The sequence below is a fragment of the Lampetra planeri genome, chromosome 3 (genome assembly GCF_965212315.1).
Source record: "Lampetra planeri chromosome 3, kcLamPlan1.2.h2, whole genome shotgun sequence".
In the NCBI taxonomy this organism is placed as follows: Eukaryota; Metazoa; Chordata; class Hyperoartia; order Petromyzontiformes; family Petromyzontidae; genus Lampetra; species Lampetra planeri.
The window spans coordinates 10,545,660-10,566,002 of NC_136109.1; the positions used below are offsets into that span (position 1 = coordinate 10,545,660).

The following is a 20,343-nucleotide window of genomic DNA, read 5'->3' on the forward strand; positions in this document are numbered from 1 at the left end:
GTTTGGAATTGATAAAAGCTACCATACTGCCTCCACTTGATTACTGTGACATCGTGTATAAATCAGCCCCAAGTACTGTACTGAAGAAGCTTGACTCAATGTATCACTCGGCCTTAAGATTTGCATTGAACTGCCCATATAGGACTCACCACTGTGATCAACAAAGCTTTATGTGCAACCAAAAATAAAACATTGACAAGTAACAGGAATCTAATTTATTTAAAATTACATTTTACACAATATAACCGTAAGATTTTCTCATCAGTCAAAAAGGATATGACATTTTACAAGTATGTATATTCTTGCAAAAATTGCTTGGCAAAAAGTGATAATAGTCCACCGAATTGTGCAGCAATTGCGGTGGCAGCTGTAGAATTAATACATACCAAATACAATACCAATAAAATCACAAGGATATTATTGCAGAATACAGTAAAACATAGAACATTTAATAGTACCAGTCTTTATTTCGCACCATAAATCCATTGTGTTAAGCCGACATTTTAAATTCATCCCTCATTAATTTATATCCTTTTAAATATATTTCACGCTTTCAATATTTACATTAATGTTCATCAGGCAGCATCTTCAGCTTGGAATGTCACAATGTGAACTTGCTACTCATTTACCTTAAAGCAGAGTGATTTCTCCGAATTGTGTTGTTTATATGCCAAGAGAGGAATAATACATCTTACTTTAAAGACGTCTGGTGCCATGCTACCATCTCAATTTGGCAGTAAAAGCTCTTCGGAAGACCTTTATGATTTCCTGAAGTGCATCTTTGTGGAGTCCATGAAACGCTACGTTAATTGAGAGTAGCCCAAATGGGCCTCAAACTCCTTCACAAGTGTTGAGGTCTCACAAATACTGGAGACCTTTTCAGTTTGGGTTGGCATTGGCCCTGGTGTGCAAGAAACGTAATTAGGGCCCCTGTCCAATTTCTCCCCTTTACCAAATTTCACCGAGGCACCTCCGGCCTCTAAGCCCCCGTACAGTCGCACCGCCTGCACACTGGATAGCTACGGCATAAGGTGAGATGTAATGCATTGAACTCGGACACACGTCACCCACAAGTTAAATGAAAACATAAAAATGTTCCTGTTGCGTATTTTCGGCGCAATAAACATCTAGATATAATGGCCCAAACAAGCAGCTCCAAGAAGACTGAACACTTAGGACTCCATATCATGCTCCTAATTGTTGTAAACATTCTGGTGAGCAGACCTCAGAGAAACGTCAATTGAACATGATTTGTGACGGTGCAACTTCTCTTCAAGCGATAGTGTCACAGATGCCAATACATGCCAACAAGGTCTGTCTACAGACCAACAGGTCTGTCTACACACCAATCATCGCATTCATCATCAAGGATTGCTGCCTGCACTGGCTGGGCCTTGAATTCCGCACGGCATTGGAGAAAAAAGCTGAACGGCCCTTTTTAAGGGACCTGGAAACATTGTAAATAAAAAATGATACCGTTGATGCGATGGAACCAAAGAGCGCAGAGCGATATCACATTTACAGATTTTACGTGGCAAGAGCTCCAAGTGACATTGGAGACAATTGGCAGCAGGACGGTATACTGGTAACAGTCGTGTCTCACAAGAAGCGACTGGATTCGAGTGCTAACGCATGCGCTTTTCTGTGTGGGGTTTGCTTGTTCTCTCCCTGTTTTGCATATGTTTCCTCTGGGTTAACCAGTTTCCTCCCATAGCTTAAAAAAACCATACAATATAACTGGTATTAGCCAAAATACATGTCAATGCTTAAAAATTCTCTCCAAATGACTCAATTGGGTTTACACATAGCATCACCACCCGCTGCTGTCAAAACTTGGCAGGACCCTCCTTAAAAAGTATCGAGACTCAATGAGCCATTCCTGGGTGAACAAGCATCAGTCTGCGCAAATGAATCGGTGACACGGGATGGACTAAGTACCAGGCAATTCATCGACCAGGCAAGACACTCAAAAGATTCCATTGAACGCGTTGCGCCGCTGTTACACCGCTGTTAGACCGTGTCCCCCATGTGCTTGCGCTGGTGGGTCTTCACGTGACTTTTCTGCGAGAAGCGCATTCCGCAAACGTCGCAGTGGAACGGCTTCTCGCCCGTGTGCGTGCGCAGGTGGACCTTGAGGCTGCTCGACTGCGGGAATCCGCGCCCGCACACCTCGCAGCGGTGGAGTTTCTCGCCTGTGTGCATGCGCAGATGGCGCTTCAGGCCACAAATCTGCGAGTAAGTCTGCCCGCACACCTCACAGCGGTACGGCTTTTCTCCAGTGCTTTCTAGCCGGGGCCTCTCTAGATCAGATTTCGCAAGTTGAAACCCGTACATCTCGCTCTCATCAGCAAAAGGCTTCTGGCTGTGGTTTGCTGAGACCGTTCTCCTGATTGGGTCACTCAACACAAACAAGCGTTGCTGCTGTGTCACTGGCTGAGAAGTGTTAATAGTGATAGAGGTGGTGGCAGTTGTATCTTCTTCACTGTTAGTTTCACCTAAAGATGGGTACGGCCATGGATAAGGGCGGGTGTCGGCTGTGCAAGTAAGATTTGTTCTTGTATCTGGCATTGTGGTCAAGTTGGAGATTATGAGCTCGGGCGATTCGTCCAAAAGACCTTCAGCAGAAGACACATCATTCCAAACATAAAAATATGTTAATCTAAATTTGAAGTTTTCGTGACTGCAGGGATCCATACTCTTTGGTACTTTCGGTAAAGTCACGTAGGTATAAAATAAAATAAATAAAATCACGACGTTTCGGACGCAACACAAGCGTCCGTCATCAAGTGGGACAACCACAGCAAGAAACAATTGCTGAAGTGGGCAAAAGGGGCTGCTGCAACAAGAGGCCATATAGGCAATATGTTTAAGCGAACATCGTTTGCCACACTTTCCTCGATATCTATGTCTCGAACTCTGTCTAGAACTCTCTCTCTGTGACGGACAGGAAAACCTTTCGAAGCCAGAATTTGGGATAAGCTGGAAAGAATGATCCCAAATTAATCTATTTTAAAGGTCTCCAAATGGGGCACTGTTCACATGCTAATGAATATGAGTGTCGCATAATGAATGCAGGTCTACATACAATGGTTTATGGAAAAAAATATATATATTTTTCAAGATTATGATAAATATTTAGTTTGTTCATCATAAATGTGGTATTATACCTGTTAAATAAGCACAAGGGTTACTCATGACAAGTCTGGCACGCAAGCTTTTTATTTGACAAGTGACACATTTCCACGACACCAAGGCGATCATAATCACCATCAGACATAAATATTCCCACCATCTCGAGAGGCTAAAGTTGGCAGAGACCCTTCAGCGAATGAAATGCAGGGATAAGTAAGCAGAGGATCGCACAAGGTACCAGTACGTATGCCTGTTAAAAGTTTTCGTTTAAAATGTTCTAAACTTAAAAGATGCAAGCAAAAACATAAATACATAAATAAATATATTGTAGATACGTACCGAGGCTGCGTCTTCCTGGCTGATGAGGGCCGCCCCACGCCATGTCGGTTGTGGGGGCTATTTGACCATACTTCACCATGCTGGTCAGTGTGGACAGGTGAAGTCAGGGACCATAGACATACAGGGAGGGCTACATAATGGACAGCAGAGGGCAGGACAGCAACATCTATTGTTGTACCATACTTATATCCTCCCATGGCTATGCTCCCCACCTTCACCAACCAGCACTGACCAGCACGGTGACGTACGAGCAAATAAATCCCCATGACTCGCATGTTGGGAGGCCCTCATCCAGCAGTAGATTGACTAAAAGGGTTGTACACGTCCGCATATATATACACACGTTTTCTTGGTTTGAGTTGTCCTATGGCTCACACTTACCGAGAGGCTCGCTTGAAGTGTGCTCTGCCGGCTCACGTTCTGATGGTTGAGGAAGTAGAACAGCATCGGAAAACTCGGCAACGGACTCTAGAAAATAACACGACAAATGTTGAACGTATGACATGCAGACACAAGTAATTTGGGCACCATTTATTTACCCAGTTGTTAGCAACTTAGTTGAACCAACCAAACCAACTCCATGTCAAATTGAGTGGCTGTTAAATCATATGAAATGTATACCTTCAAAGGGTTCCATTTTAATCTGGTCCGATGTGAAATTGATTTTTCTGTCTTCCATGGATGGGGCCGAGCTCACTTCAGGCTCATCTATACATATTAGAAGCCATAACAGCAGCAACAGCAACATATGTATTTGCAATGGATATGCTTAACATGTATATTTCCAATAAATTGTTTTGAAACAACCAAAATTCAGTTTGTACCTCATGAAATATATTTTATAGTCATACTTGCACTACTATGCATCTCAGTGGAAAGACATTAGTAGCCAGCATATACAGATACATGTTCTCTCACCATAGTAACTTGGAACTTCCATCACGAGTTTAAGGTTACCAAATGCTCAAGAACATGCAGACACTAAAATATGAACCATGGTTAGCTAAGGGCGTGCATTTTGTCTTAAACTGTTGCAGTCTATAATGTGAGAATGTAAGCAAGCTAGAATAATTTATTTATGTGAAACTCGGAGTTGAAAAAACATTCTTTTATTGGATTTTATACCATTCTCGTTGCATTGATCCATTTCTGGTATGTCTTCAGGGCTTTTAGCTCCTGCAGATAAAGGAGAATCTGCTTTATCTTGTTGATCATCCATGGCTCTTAGCTTCTGTGCACACAACAGCAGATCTCGGCTCAAGCTGCCGAACAGCGCAAGCAGCACGTCTACCAGGCCTCCCAGCGTTACGTCGCCAGAGGAGACAGCAGTGGTGTCGTCATCCCAGCGCGGCGTCCCAACGTCGTGGGGTTCGGCACCCTGCAGGGCCTTCACCACCTGCCGCAGCACGGCGTAGAAGCCGAAGGGCAGGCGGTCGCGCGCCGTGGCCAGCAGCTCGGCCCGCACGAGGCCGTCCCCGACGCAGGCGCGCAGGACCCCGTAGTCCCGGATTCCCAGCTCCGAGTCCATGGCCCGGGCCACCTCTGCGTTCACGCCCTGCGCCTCCAGCCATGCCGCAAAATCCCCGGTCGTGTCCAACAATGGTACAGCGACCGCGCACGCCATTTTCATGGGCTGGGCAGAAATAAATTGTACAACTTTTACGATGCGTTAATTTGTTTATACATTTTCACAAGCTACTGGCCTTGTATTTGCTAAAGAAACAGCATTTACGGCACTTTTGTCCATGCAAATTTGTATACAAAGATTTTATTTGTATTCAATCACAGCCCTTTCTTGGGGATCGGTGATGAACATTTTGGGGTTAGGGCTTAATGTTAGAAGTGTCAGTGGTAAAGATTCAGAATTCAGGGGTTTAAATGTATGGTTTAGTGTTAAGGGTTAGGGTTTAGAGGATTAGGTTTTAGGGATAAGGATTAAGGTTCATGGTTTAGGGGTAAGAGTTGAGGGGTCAGGGGTTCATGGCTAGGGTTGGGGCTCGGGACATGAGTGCCTAATCCTGCTTCTTTCTCTCCGCATCTGCAAGGGAAAGGGAGCATCTGCCAACTGGAATTTAGGGTGGGAACCTCTCCCTACTCTGCCCATTAAATCCAAACAGACCGGCACCGTTCACCTTTGAGGGCACACACTCGCGCAAGGGTCTCCTTCGGTGTCTGTGGTCCACAGCTCGGGCATGGGCTTTCAGGAAGAGTGTGGGCACGGAGCCCCTCTTGAGCGTCTTGGAGCTCGGATGCTTGACCGGGTCCTTCTCGTCGATGGCTCGGATCCTGTCGTCGTAGAACTTGGCCTCGAAGCAGTCCGGCGTGAAGTGGTCGGAGCACAGGCGGGAGAAGCGGCTCGGCCACCAGCTCTTTCGGCCGATGTTGAGGCACCAGCGCCTCAAGAGGCCTGGGTCCGTGTATGGGAACCTGAAGAAGGAGACCTTGTCCTCAAAGACTTTCCTGGAGCTGTTGCTGCAGCCCAACGCCGCGCAATGGGGCATACTTTCCACAGCTCTTGGCCGCCTTGGGCCTGCGACGGACGTCCGATAACGTTGAGCGACGGCCTTTAAAAAATACATGAAACAAGTTAATGGGCGAAACTGTACCGCAATGCCAGTGGTGCACATGCACAAATAACAAAACAGACTTCAGACGTTCGTCAATAACACTGCGTGAATAACATTTTGTTGTTTAACAACAGGCGAGGTTTTGGGCACAGCACATGTAGAGGCCAGAGATATAGAGTCACTGTACCTTTTAAAAAGGAAAGGATCCGTGTTAAAGTCGACTTTGGCCAGTGTTAAATCTATCCCACGGTCAGGGGAAAAAATATGAATTGTACCTAATGCGGCTTTGTATCCAACTTTATACAGGTAGGAACAACAGTTCCACACTGCCCACCAGGGATTATTTGTCTGTCGTGCATAGCCACGCCCTTGATTTGTATTTCATAGAGCGCTTCGCGCGGGCTCAGCACCACGTGACGCGCCGCCCCACGCAGCTTGCGCCGCGTGACACGGATCGCACGAATGCGTTGTCCAACCAAGTTCCTACCTGCCCACTCTGAAGGAACGTGTCAATTAAATTTCGATTTAAAGCTTTCGTGACTGCAGGGATTCATCTTCTTGGTTCTTTCGGTAAAGTCACGTAGAAGGGAAGTAATAAAATAATAAAAATAAAACATAATAAAACAATTCTCATGACATTTCGGCTACAACGCAAGCAGCCGTCTTCAGGTGAAGAATGAGACACTGCCAAGCTAGGAGCTTATATATAAGCTGAGTTGGAGGTGGAAGAAGAAGAGAGCCTTAACAAAAGAATGTGCATATCAAGAGGAATTTAGCATATTCATGGGAAATGCGTAGGAGGTGGGCGGGGGGGTTTCAAAGTCATATTATGCCCATGCATTATGCAGGATCAGCAGCACCAAAGGGAGGGGGGGGGTAGCATTAACAAAGGGAGGGCATGTTAATAGTATGTAGAAGCAATGAAACATGTGAATGGGAAAACGGTGGCAGGAGATCCGCAGCGGAGCAAATAATGCATTCCCTGTGGAGAGCACAAGATACACAGTTAATGCCAGTGAGTGGACTGCGGTCTGAAAGTCACCATAAACGTGAACAACAATCAGTTAAGATCCGAAGTGGTTTATTACGTCCTTCCAATGATTGCTGAGCCAGAATCCATCTTCTCGGTTGAAATTGTCTCTGTGTTTGTATATGTGGATCGCCTCATGAACGAATCTCTCATGGTAGCCAGATGGCTTGCAGAGAACCTCTGTCTTGGAGAAGTCAATGTCATGTGAACCCACTGTATTGTAACAGTGATCTGCCACGGCTGAGGTGTTTGTCCTACCGTGTTTCAGGTCAGCTTTATGTTCACGGATGCGGTCCGAGACATGTCGTTTGGTTTCTCCAATGTAACTGCTACCACAGAGGCAACTTAGTTTGTAGACGCCAGGGTACTGTATGTCTGGAACCACGTCTTTTACAGACGGAACCAGATCACGGATTTTATGTACTGTGTTGAATCGTACCTGAATCTTGTGTTTAATCAGGATTTTGGAGATCTTTTTTGTGACCCCAGCAATGTAGGGTAAGGTGATGGTTTTGAAAGGCTCCTCAGCAGGATCCTTCTTGACGGTTGGAGTGATGGCCTTGCGGATTGTGTAGTCGGAGTAACCATTAGCCTTAAGAGCTTGGCGTACGTGCGTGTTTGAGTTCACTGGCAATGTGTTCCTGGTCGGAGATGCATTGGGCTCTATGGTATAGAGTCTTGATGAGGGAGTTCTTCTGGGATGGATGGTGGTGGGAATCCGGTTTTAGGTAGGCATCCGTATGGGTGGCTTTCCTGTAGACAGTATGGCTCATTGAACCATCAGGTCTCCTTTTAATTAGGACATCCAAAAAGGGTAGCTTGCCATCTTTTTCGACTTCCTGCTCTAGACCAATTTCTCGACCACATCAATTCCATACACCCAGCCATCAGATTCACCATGGAAGTCGAAAAAAATGGCAAGCTACCCTTTTTGGATGTCCTAATTAAAAGGAGACCTGATGGTTCAATGAGCCATTCTGTCTACAGGAAAGCCACCCATACGGATGTCTACCTAAAACCGGATTCCCACCACCATCCATCCCAGAAGAACTCCCTCATCAAGACTCTATACCATAGAGCCCAATGCATCTCCGACCAGGAACACATTGCCAGTGAACTCAAACACGTACGTCTACAAACTAAGTTGCCTCTGTGGTAGCAGTTACATTGGAGAAACCAAACGACAAGTCTCGGACCGCATCCGTGAACATAAAGCTGACCTGAAACACGGTAGGACAAACACCTCAGCCGTGGCAGATCACTGTTACAATACAGTGGGTTCACATGACATTGACTTCTCCAAGACAGAGGTTCTCTGCAAGCCATCTGGCTACCATGAGAGATTCGTTCATGAGGCGATCCACATATACAAACACAGAGACAATTTCAACCGAGAAGATGGATTCTGGCTCAGCAATCATTGGAAGGACGTAATAAACCACTTCGGATCTTAACTGATTGTTGTTCACGTTTATGGTGACTTTCAGACCGCAGTCCACTCACTGGCATTAACTGTGTATCTTGTGCTCTCCACAGGGAATGCATTATTTGCTCCGCTGCGGATCTCCTGCCACCGTTTTCCCATTCACATGTTTCATTGCTTCTACATACTATTAACATGCCCTCCCTTTGTTAATGCTACCCCCCCTCCCTTTGGTGCTGCTGATCCTGCATAATGCATGGGCATAATATGACTTTGAAACCCCCCCGCCCACCTCCTACGCATTTCCCATGAATATGCTAAATTCCTCTTGATATGCACATTCTTTTGTTAAGGCTCTCTTCTTCTTCCACCTCCAACTCAGCTTATATATAAGCTCCTAGCTTGGCAGTGTCTCATTCTTCATCTGAAGACGGCTGCTTGCGTTGTAGCCGAAACGTCGTGAGAATTGTTTTATTATGTTTTATTTTTATTATTTTATTACTTCCCTCTACGTGACTTTACCGAAAGAACCAAGAAGATGAACGTGTTAATTGCTCTCCTAGTCTGTGTCATTAAACACTGTGCCTTACACGTACGTGAACACGCGACGCAGCTATTGTAACTGTATGGGCAAGTGCGAGTGTATTGAACAGCCAAGACATTAATACATATTGAACTGAAAATAATCTAAATCAGCTCAAGCCTCCTGTAAACCACGTGACTTCTGCGTGGCCACCCCCATTCTGAATGCATTCTCCCCGCCTCCTGTGAAAACAAACGTCGCTTCGTGCAGCTCATTTCTTTTCACTCCCTTCCTTCTCTCTTCCATTTATCAGAATCTATACTCTTCACGAAAACTTCAAATCTAGAATTATCAGAATTTGTTTATTCTTGAGAAATCCGAAGTTATGAAGCTATTTTCCCGTCCCTCTCATCATCATCCTCTCATCCCCAACATCTTGTCCCAGTTATTCCTTCAACATACACACTGCCCTGAGACAAACAACGCTCATAGACTCAACGCTGCACCTCCGATTAACACGGTTGGCTATGCACGGTGCGAAAGAAGTTCAATATACATATATACCGCCCATAGGCTAACACTGCCCATAGACTCCACTCTGCACCTCCGATTAGGGGCCGTCCATAAATGACGTCACGCGATTTTGGACGATTTTTGACCCCCCCCCCCCCCATCGTCACACGGCGTCACAAAGAGTCAGACCCCCCCTCAAATATGACGTCACAAAGCTCTGCCCCCCCCACCCCCCCCAAAAAATAAAACATGCTTCAAATCGCTTTAAACTATTGTCATTGTAGTGGGTATTTAATGTGGAGCTGCACTCTGATTTTGTAGGAAAAAACATTTATTAAAACGTCTATTTAATTAAGTAGAACGTGTTGTCTATATTTATTTAAAGCTGCACATTTTGATGTGACGTCAATTTTCTCAACCCCCCCCCCTAGGTGCGTGACGTCATTTATGGATGGCCCCTTAGCACGGTCTGATAGTACGGCGCGTAAGAAGTTCAAAATACATATCTACCGCCCATAGACTCAACGCTGCACCTCCGATTAACACGGTTGGCTACGTACGGCGCGAAAAAAGTTCAACATACACAATGTTTTATAGCTGCTCCAGTATTGTTAGTGACAGCAGCATTGTACTGTTACACACCGTTTCGATTCTTCTAACAATATTGCAGTCGAGCTGGGCTATTGCAGTTGCTATCGCATTCACACCTCTTACAATGCAGAATAGCTGCTGGTATAACGTGTTCTTGGTTCTTTCGGTAAAGTCACGTAGAAGGGAAGTAATAAAATAATAAAAATAAAACATAATAACGTGGTTAATAATCACTATTTATAATGTAGTTAAGAGGGGTAGGGAACCTTTTTTTCTACCAAGGGCCATTTGGATATTTATAACATCATCGGCGGGCCATACAAAATTATCAACTTAAAAAATTAGCCTGTTACATTTGGTCAAACATTTAATTAACTCACCCCTAATGCGATGGCTGGAACTGCTTCTCTTTGGGCGAGGCGTGGTGATGTTAGCTGGCTATTGATGATGTTGCTGCTACTCGCAACTGCTTTTCCAGGTTTGCTCCTGAGATTTATTGAATTTCGAGTCCCACCTGCGGTTGGCTTGGCAGGGCCACACCAAATTAATTCGTGGGCCTCATACGGCCCGCGGGCCGGACGTTCCCCACCCCTGCATTACCTTAACCCCACCGGGGAATTCTCTACTGCGTTTACGGTTATTGATGGAGTTATCAGAGGCACACGGGGGAAAAAAATCAACCGTGAGCTGTGTTAAAGCAGATGATGGTTGTTACCCTACTGTAAACGGTACAGTAAACCTCACGCTACCCACGTAAGTCAACCAGCTGGGTATCGATTCTGATTTGACTTCACTGCCACAAAGGAATCGATGGCGCTGGCGATTCCATAGGATAATTCTCATTTTTATTTTTCCAGGTATTAAGGCTCCCCCACTGAGCTCTATGGAGCTATTTTTCAGAAGTATATCTGTCAACACCTTATCGGTGCCTACCTGATTATTAATGACCAATTCAGACCTTATTGGTCACCCCGTGCCCTTATCAATCTCAACGGTCATCCTGCAAAGTCCCATCACAAGGGAGAAACACAAATAGACAAAACGATGTCACTAAGTAGATTTTTGTTGCCCGTATTGAAACGGCTGTACGCCGTGTGGACCTGAAAACTCAATTTCCCTGTGCAAGAATACAGGTAAACCGTACGGGTTGACAGGTATGCAGAAGCGAACCTGGCTAACACGAATGATAGCTCGACGAAGTGGCTGATCGTGTGGAAATTTATATCAGTAGCCAAATAACTCTAAACGCGCGATGTTGATTCTAAACGTGGAGGGAAAAACAGGAGGACCCGGAGAAAAATCCACGCGAACCACGGGGAGAACATGCAAACTCTAGAAAATTTATTTATACTGGAGGAGAAATCCGATGAGCTATAAAGCTCTTTTTTTCACAGATGTCCAGTAGGGGCAGGTCAGAACGTTACAACATACTGTACAATACAAAAACACGATAGGAGTGCAAAGTATAGGAAAGGTAAACAAATCACGTAAAAATATACATACAAATTAAATGTAACTATATATTTTTTTATCTTACCAGGTAAAGCCCACTGAGCTATTAACTTATATTTTAAAAGTGTCCTGGTCATAAATTATGGCTCAACAAAGTGGCATATCACGTGGAAATGTACAGCAGCCAAATAATACAAACGCATGTTTCAATCTGGTATTGCACATTACGGTACAGTATAATGTAAATACCAATAAGAGATGGTTTTAAAGGAAACTCTACATCAAAATATTGATCGAATTACGAGTGTGAGGAATGTATAGCGAAATTTAAGTTAATTTTCAAATTTTCATTTCAAATTTTACCTTCTCTGCAGCTATTACTACCACATCACCACCAACTCAACCACCAAACACAACCATCGCAGCCACCACCATCACAGCCACCACCATCACAACCACCACAACAAGCATTTGTTTGACAAATTTAAGTCATAACCAACCATTGGTTTTGGCCTTATTGAAACAAAAGTCACTGGTCCAGAAAGGTCGATATACTTAAATGTAATTTTATTCTGCAACTGCAATTATAACCAAACACTTTACAATAATTTTGTACAATTCGATGATCTGTATCAACTATACGATCATGACTGACGACGATGATGAACTAATATTTTTCATAGCACAATACCATAAAACAGCAACTTGTGAAAATTCTACATGGTACATATTGTGCAGACACGTTAGATTCATGTACCAGTCAGTGATGGTTTTACGTTATTTAGATACGTTTGCGTAAGACATTGAAAAAAAAAAGTGGCTATGAATGTCGTCATAATATTGCGATTGTGTACCATGGCTACATGTAATAAAAAAATGGCATTTATTTGTAAACAAGTTTGAACCCATCAAAACAAAACCCTTCCCACTCTTTCTAAATCTACGGACGTCTTTTGGTTACCTTTCCGATGTCCCATGTATCAAAAGGAACCACCTCTTCAAAATAAGAGACAAGCATTCCAACATGAATGGCCTCGTCCCAAGGATTGGTTCTCATCTTGGTTAAAACGAACGCTCCTCTTTAAAAATTTAAAAAACGCCGCATCGTCGTCGGCTCGGAAAAGCACACGTTGTCCTACCCATCTCTGCCACCCTACTTTTTGTCGCCCGCGTGCTTGCGTTGGTGCAACCGCAGTCCGTTGGATCGCGTGAACTCCTTGCCGCACAAGCCACAGCGGTGCGGCTTCTCGCCTGTGTGCGTGCGCTCGTGAGACCTCAGGTGCCAGGCCCGCGTGAAGCACTGCCCGCACGCGTTGCAGCAGAAAGGCCGCTCGCCCGTGTGCACGCGCATGTGCTCCTTTAGGTCGCTAGCGCGCAACACGCCGTGCCCGCACACTTTGCAGCGGCAGGGCCACGCGCCCGTGTGCACGTACGTGTGGCGCTTCAAGTTGAACGCCAGCGAGTAGGTCTTGCCGCACAGTTCGCACCGGTGACGCTTTTCAGCTGCAACCTCTGGCTGAGTCACTTTGAGATTAAACTTGAACGTCTCATCCTCGAGGACGGAAGACATCGCACTGTTGTTCGTTGAGACAGCGTTCACAATTGTCTCCCTCTGAGCAAATGCAAGTTGCTGTTGCTGCGTCAGTGTTTGGGAAGAAGGAATGACAGCGATTTCTTCGCCGTGCATTTCAGCATCAGGTTTTGGCCACGCATATGTGCGGGCAGCGGCTGTGTGCACAAGATTTCGTTTCAAATCTGGTGGTGATGTCGTCCTATGGACGATCTCAGGGCGGCCGTCCATGTGACATTCACCTGAAGCAGAAAAACCGCACCAGTTTACCATCACATGGTAAATATAACATCTGTAATAACGTATAAATATAACCTAAAACCCAGCAGTGATGTGATTGAGGCAAGTGCACTATAAATCCAGCAATCTCAGTTTTGATTTTTGACCACAGCTAACATAAAAGGTGGGTGATATCTGAACTGATCCCACATCAACCCATTTCATTAACCCACACTGACCAGGCTAATATATCAACCCCCACGTCATGTTGAGGGCTTAATGGAATCATGGAAAAGTTGCACTGTACCATCCAAAGGCTCCATTTCAATGTGTACGGATGCAAAGTTAGATATGGTGTCATCCATTGTTGGTGATGTCCTCTCTCCTGGCTCACCTGCACAATTCAAATCCACAACATCATACATACAACCATTGCATACACTCAACACGTAGTTTCATGACATAACAAATTAAAACCAGAAATCTGTTTGTACCCACAGATGTCCTTTTTACTAGAAGACCTGCACTATCAAGGCAGGATTTAGGAAAACTGCCTGATAAGCAGCTGAAAACGTGGTCATCGTTAAGTTGCGCATGCATTTTTAATCTTTTTGCTGCATTAGTGTTTGGAAGGAAGGTATTGCAGCCATTTCCTCACCGTCCGTTATAATGCCGTTCGGTTGTGGCCACGCAAAGGGGTGGGCGGCGGCTGTGCGTGCAAGGTTTGTTCTCAAATCTGGTGGAGTTTTCGCTTTCTGGACGATGAGCTCAGGACAGCCATTCAAGAGACATGCACCTTCTGCAGAAAAACAGCACTAGCTCACTGTTACGTGGCAAATATAAAATCTGCCAAAACAATGTATCGTGCTATTCTAAAACCCTGTGGCGCAATGGTTGAGACAACCGCGCCAGAAAATTCGACAACCTGAGATCGATTATTGGCCACAGATCACCTAAAAAGGCCAGTGATATCTGAACCGATCGTGGGCCACCCCCCCTTTACCAACCTACACTGACCAGGGTGGTGACATATGTCAAACAACAGGCACATCAAATTGAGGCCTTCATGAACTCTACCTTCCAGAAGCTCCGTTTTAATTTGGACCACTGCAATGTTGGGCTTGGTGTCATCCATGGTTGGAGTCAATCTCTCTTCTCGCTCATCTGCACAAATTCAAAGCCACAATAATGCCATATGTAAAAACTTCTGCATATACTCAACATGTACAGTTTCACGAGAGACAGTTTGAGACAAGAATTCTACATGAAGCCATGGATGTCCTTTTTACTCTAAGATTCTTACAATCACCCCTACTTAGCTTCATAAATTTGGCATAATCGTATGAATTCCAGATGCTTCGGTCAAAGGCAGGACATAAATACCATCAGGATAAATATTCATAAGCATCCTATATTCGTTTGCAAACAGTGCAACAAGACATCCAAATTCACTACACATGACAAATGTGCCGAGCATTTGTGGAATCATAGAAATCTGTAATCTACCTTCCAAAGGCTCCATTTTAATCTGCACCACTGAATTGTTGGGTTTGGTTTCATCCATGGCTGGAATTGATCTCAGGTCTGGCTCATCTGCACACATTTAAAAGCCACAACATAATAACATATGAAACCACTGCAATATGCTACTCAACATGTATAACTTCCTGAGAAACATTTTAAATCCAGGATTGCATTTTTAGCCATGGATGTCTCTTGTACTGCAATCTCAAAGCAGGAAAAGTATATAATAGGTGACATTTTGGGCAATCGTCCTTGGTCCTAGCATATACAATCATGACGTTTCAGGCAATGGCCCTCCTTCACATCACATAAATAATGGTAGTTGCCTGAAATATGACCTGTTATATAGTTTTCCGTTTGAGGCAGTGTTATTCACAAATGTGTCGAGTCTTTTGTGATAGTGCTTGTGCGCCACTGCCAATAGAATATCACAAAATAATAATACAAAATTACAGACAGGTAAGTCAGTCATAAGAAGAGGATAAATGGAAGGTCTTAAATCTGGACTTAAATAGAGGCGGGGGAGTTGATAGCACGGAACACTGGGGAAAGGGAGTTCCAGACATTGGGAGCAGCAAAGGAGAAAAATAGATGCCTCCCCCCACCGATTAAGGTTGACAAGGGGTTTTGATAAAAAATGTTGGCTGCTGGAACGGAGAGTGAGTGAAGGGGAGTAGTGTGAGAAAGGGGAAGTTGGCAGAGATAGGCGGGTGATAACAAAGTGCAGCTGTGTGGCTCAAGTGAGACTACCATGATAAACGATTCCTGTGACAGACATAACATGAAGAGAACTTCATTCAGCAGTAAATTAATGAAGGCCACCATATTGTTTACTTATACTTGTTTATCCTTTTCGTGAGTAGAATACATGTTTGTAACAATTTATTTGTATCCATCATATCGTACATGTCTCAAAAAACGTTAATTCAACACCTGGTAATAGTTAAGTTGTGCTGTTACAGAGCATGCAATGCAATCTTTGGAGAATAAGTTAAAATATTTTTGATATGATGATGCTTTTATTACCATGGTCCAATTCCAATGTCCCATCTTCAGGTCTGGGAGCACTTGGCAATGAAGAAGCCACTACATATTTAGGATTGTCTATTTCATCGAGCCTCTGCACGGACAACAGCAGCTCCCGGCTCAAGCCGCTGAACAGCGCAAGCAACACCTCCACCAGGCCTCCCAGTGACACGTCGCTGGGAAAGGAAGCTGCGTCGTCCCAGCGCGGAATCCCAGCATCATGGGGCTCGGTACCCTGCAGGGCCTTCACCACCTGCCGCAGCACGGCGTAGAAGCCGAAGGGCAGGCGGTCGCGCGCCGTGGCCAGCAGCTCGGCCCGCACGAGGCCGTCCCCGACGCAGGCGCGCAGGACCCCGTAGTCCCGGATGCCCAGCTCTGAGTGCATGGCCCGGGCCACCTCCGCGTTCACGCCCTGTGCCTCCAGCCACGCCGGGAAGTCCCCACTAGGCTCCAGCACCGGGGTGGCCACTGCGCATGCCATTCTGAAGAAAATGCATGGAGAAATCATAGAGACTTAACATGGAATGGCTTTTGACCAAGCTCCCTATTTCACACATGCTGGATCATCTTTTTAATTGTTGATCATACTTAATGGGTAAGATAACATTATGGGTCTGACACAAAAACTCAAGAGTTTCATAACTGAGTTATAGGTCCTACCCAGGGTCGGATTAAGGCATGGGCTTTAGGGGCTGCAGCCCAAATTTTATTTGTTGTTATCCTTGTAAAAATAAATGTTCTCTTCTATTAACTTTGTTTTCCTTTTGAAAATATTACTGGGGGCCTCACAGTACCTGTAGCCCAGGGGCCTACAAAACCTTCATCCGGCCCTGGTCCTACCCTGATACTGATCTATTCCTCAGCCACCCACCAATTGTGCCTTCTCATTACATCACAAATTACATCATATTTAGTTTCATATAAGATCATCCACCATGATGTGCATTGATGGCGACAGTTTGGGAAGTCGTTCATTGAGCAATGGAACGATGCTGGCTGATGGCAATGATGAAAAGTCTTCCGAGATGAGCTCCCAATACAAGATGGCCATGTTCACACGTCTTGTATATTAAACATAAGCATCGGTCATGTTTCCACATTTACACAAACATGTTGAATTCATCAGCTAATTGGCTTTGCTGAGACCAATATCATAGAGCAGCATTTGTTTAAGTAAGAAAACTCTGAACCGGTTTCAATCTTGGGGGACTCATCAAAAGAATCAGGTTTGCTAAACAAACAATACCATACACAACCTCATGATGCTTTAAGTCCCATGAACATGTGCGCCTGCTCCAAGATAAATTTCAAATCACAAGAGTTAAACACGATTAATAACGATATATAAACTAAACTATTTACTGAACTATATATTTTTTATCTTACAAAGGCCCACTGCGCTACACTGCTCTATTTCAGAAGCGACCTGGCCACAAATGGTAGCTCAAGTGGCTTATCACGTGGAAATGTATAGCAGCCAAATACTCTAAACGCGTGATGTCGATTCTAAATGAAGGGGGAAAACCGGAGGACCCGGAAAAAAATCCACGCGACCACGGAGAGAGACACGCAAAACTCCAAATATACAGGGTGTTTGAAAAGGATGGACCCGATTTGAAATCGCTATATCTTTGAAATTGGGTCCATCTTTTTGAAACACCATGTATAACCAGGCGTCAGGGTCAGAATCAAACCCATGACCTCCTGGACACCAGGCGACAGAGATAACATCTCGCCACCGTGGCACCGTAGAAATCCGTTGTGACCATTGTGAAATATGGTTCAAAATAAGTCGGTTAAAAGTAAGTTACAAGATTTGAGGATACGACAACAACAGAGTTAAATAAAAGCGTGTAAACAACCTTTATCATGCAGTGGGTTTAAACATGAAAAAAACAAGTTCATGTGCATTACTATCGGTGAACATTAGCGGCGAAGGTACAAATGACTTTGCCTCAACCACCTCAATGTAAATAAAAAATAGTTGTTGATCTACGTCAGCATCAGCCATCTGCGCAAAAGAGCTTTATAGCTCATCGGATTCCTCCAGTATAAATATTGATTTTTGATATCGGAGGATGGTTGTGTGGGGGTTCATCTATCAGTGAATTGACAAACGAGTTTCACGTCGGTGATTCTATTACGTGAATATTACAATTCACGACCGCTTTAATAGAAGTTTTCGTGAATGCAAGGATTCATACTATTTGTTTTTTTCGGTAAAGTCACGTCGGTAAAAAAAATTAAATAAATCACGACGTTTCGGGCGCAACACAAGCGTCCCTTCTTGAGGTGGAGACACACTTAAGCGGTGTGCTTTCGCTAAGTTGTCCCCACCTAAAGGACGCGTGATTTAATTTATTTGAATTTTTTTACCAACGTGACATTACCGAAAAAACAAAAAGTACGCGTCTCGAGAGCCAGCAATCTGGCGCGTATGGCACGATGATGGGGGGGGTGGGGGTCATCTAGCAGTGGATTAACCAAACTAGTTACACGTACGTGACTGTTATTAAACAGTAAAGTTCACGACCGCTTTAACAGAGGGCCATCAATCTGGCGCGTATGGCATTGGCACCAAACAACAAAACGAATGCGCGCGCTTACCCCGAGACGACGGATGACACTTTAGAGGTTTTAATATCTATCTGCGGAAATTAAATGTTGTAAAGGAAATATTTTTACTTTGGCATTCTCTAGCGAGGCCCTGTTATACGAGGCAAATAAACCATAGACGCGTTTTGTAAAAGGAGCGATGAAGATTTTGGTCGGCTCGCGTTTTCTCAAAAGGGAGAATTCCTGACTTAAGGGACCGCGGTCATTTAATAAGCAGGTGGGAGGGATGGGGGAGGGGTGGGGGAGGGGAGGGGTGGGGGAGGGGTGGGGAGAAGTGGGGAGGTGAGGAGGGGTGGGGGAGGGGTGGATAGAGGTGGGCGGGGGTGAGGTGGGGGAGGGAGGGATGGGGGAGGGGTGGAGAGGTGGGGGAGGGGTGGGGAGAGGTGGGGGGGGGTGAGGAGGGGTAGGGGAGGGGTGGGGGAGAGGTGGGGAGATGTGGGGGAGGGGTGGGGAGGGATGGGGAAGGGTGGGGGAGGGATGGGGGAGGGGTGGTGGGATAAATGTATCATTGTCCCTTGGGCCACATCTGCGGGTACTAAACGCTCTGTTGCTGCTTGCTAAATATTTGTTTTTGATTGTATACTGGCAAAAAAGTATCCCGTTGTGTAGCTGCTCACGCCGAGCTACAGATGCTCTGATACGTGGCATTGTCTTTGTACTGTTCGCATTTTGGCGTTGTTCTCTGGGTCTGACACTAGGCCACAATTTAGGGGCCGTCCATAAATGACGTCACGCGATTTTGGACACGGCGTCACAAAAAGTCAGACCCCTCCCTCAAATATGACGTCACAAAGCTCTTCCCCCCCAAAAAAATATTAAACATGCTTCAAATCGCTTTAAACTGTTGTCATTGTAGTGCGTATTTAATGTGACGCTGCACTCTGATGTTGTAGGAGAAAACATTTATTAAAAAGTCTATTTAATTAAGTAGAACGTGTTGTCTATATTTATTTAAAGTTGCGCATTTTTATTTGACGTCACATTTCTCAAACACCCCCCCCCCCTCGTCACAAATGTCTGACCCCCCCCCCCCCTAGGTGCGTGACGTCATTTATGGACGGCCCCTAAAGACTGTCTCTGGTGTAGACCAATAGGTTTCAAAGACAGTTTAACACGCAGCAGGCTTTCGCGACCAATATCATCCATAATATAGGGTTTTTTTGGGTTAGATCGCGTAAATATAAATGTGTCGTATGTTCTGTCACCTAAACAGAACATACTAAGGTGTTACTAGTGCAGCACACTGGTGTGTTGGAGAGCAACTCTACAACATTTACAATCAGAGTACGACGTTTCACCAATAATTACAACTAGCATTATCAGGCGGACAGCCAGATTTGTGGCGAAATCCTCCTGTTTCGTTCCTTAAGTAGAGGGATAGATGTGATGATGCCACTTGTGAGCCCTTCACGTGCGAAGGGGGGCAATGGATAACAGTATTATCAGAGCATGTTTTGTTTGCATGTTCACAAGTAATGTGTGTGGTTAAAGCAGTATTTGATTCCTTATTCTTAGGTTTTTTCGGTAAAGTCACGTAGGTAAAAACATTTTTTTTTACTTTTTAATGTTTTTACCTACGTGACTTTACCGAAAAAACCTAAGAATATGAATCATTGCAGTCACGAAAGCTTCAAATCTAGAATTTGATTCCTTGCAAAAGGTTTCTTTTTGGTGTTTGAACATCTTAACACCTGTTTTATTGCCAGAAAGGGTAAAACCTATTCATATTTTTTTCATAAATATAAATTTGACTATACGTTTACTACCTTAAATCAGTGCCTCTTCTTAACCTGTGGGTGCACGCACCCCCTAGGGGTG

General features: G+C 44.7%; 2 protein-coding genes across 6 annotated transcripts; both read right to left on the reverse strand.

The window, feature by feature from the left end:
• Positions 1-203: 203 nt before the first annotated feature.
• LOC144717284 (uncharacterized) lies at positions 204-10,938 on the reverse strand. Its single transcript, XM_078592716.1, has 6 exons — positions 10,499-10,938; positions 5,604-6,035; positions 4,597-5,104; positions 4,093-4,179; positions 3,853-3,939; positions 204-2,615 (listed from the first exon to the last, which is right to left on the reverse strand). Exons 2-6 carry the CDS (start codon positions 5,970-5,972, stop codon positions 2,011-2,013), a joined length of 1,656 nt encoding a protein of 551 aa, XP_078448842.1. The 5' UTR covers positions 5,973-6,035; positions 10,499-10,938; the 3' UTR covers positions 204-2,010.
• A 499-nt stretch (positions 10,939-11,437) lies between these two features.
• Positions 11,438-18,752, reverse strand: LOC144717288 (uncharacterized). 5 transcript variants are annotated; one of them, XM_078592728.1, is made up of 7 exons: positions 18,517-18,752; positions 15,910-16,391; positions 14,866-14,952; positions 14,437-14,523; positions 14,018-14,158; positions 13,667-13,753; positions 11,438-13,382 (listed from the first exon to the last, which is right to left on the reverse strand). In XM_078592728.1, the coding sequence occupies exons 2-7, from the start codon at positions 16,388-16,390 to the stop codon at positions 12,724-12,726; spliced, it is 1,542 nt and encodes a 513-aa protein (XP_078448854.1). In that variant the 5' UTR covers position 16,391; positions 18,517-18,752; the 3' UTR covers positions 11,438-12,723. The 5 variants fall into 5 exon arrangements, with proteins under 5 accessions (XP_078448854.1, XP_078448856.1, XP_078448853.1 ...); XM_078592730.1 differs by lacking the exon at positions 14,866-14,952; XM_078592727.1 differs by lacking the exon at positions 18,517-18,752 and having other exon boundaries at positions 15,910-18,500.
• Between the last annotated feature and the right edge of the window lie 1,591 nt (positions 18,753-20,343).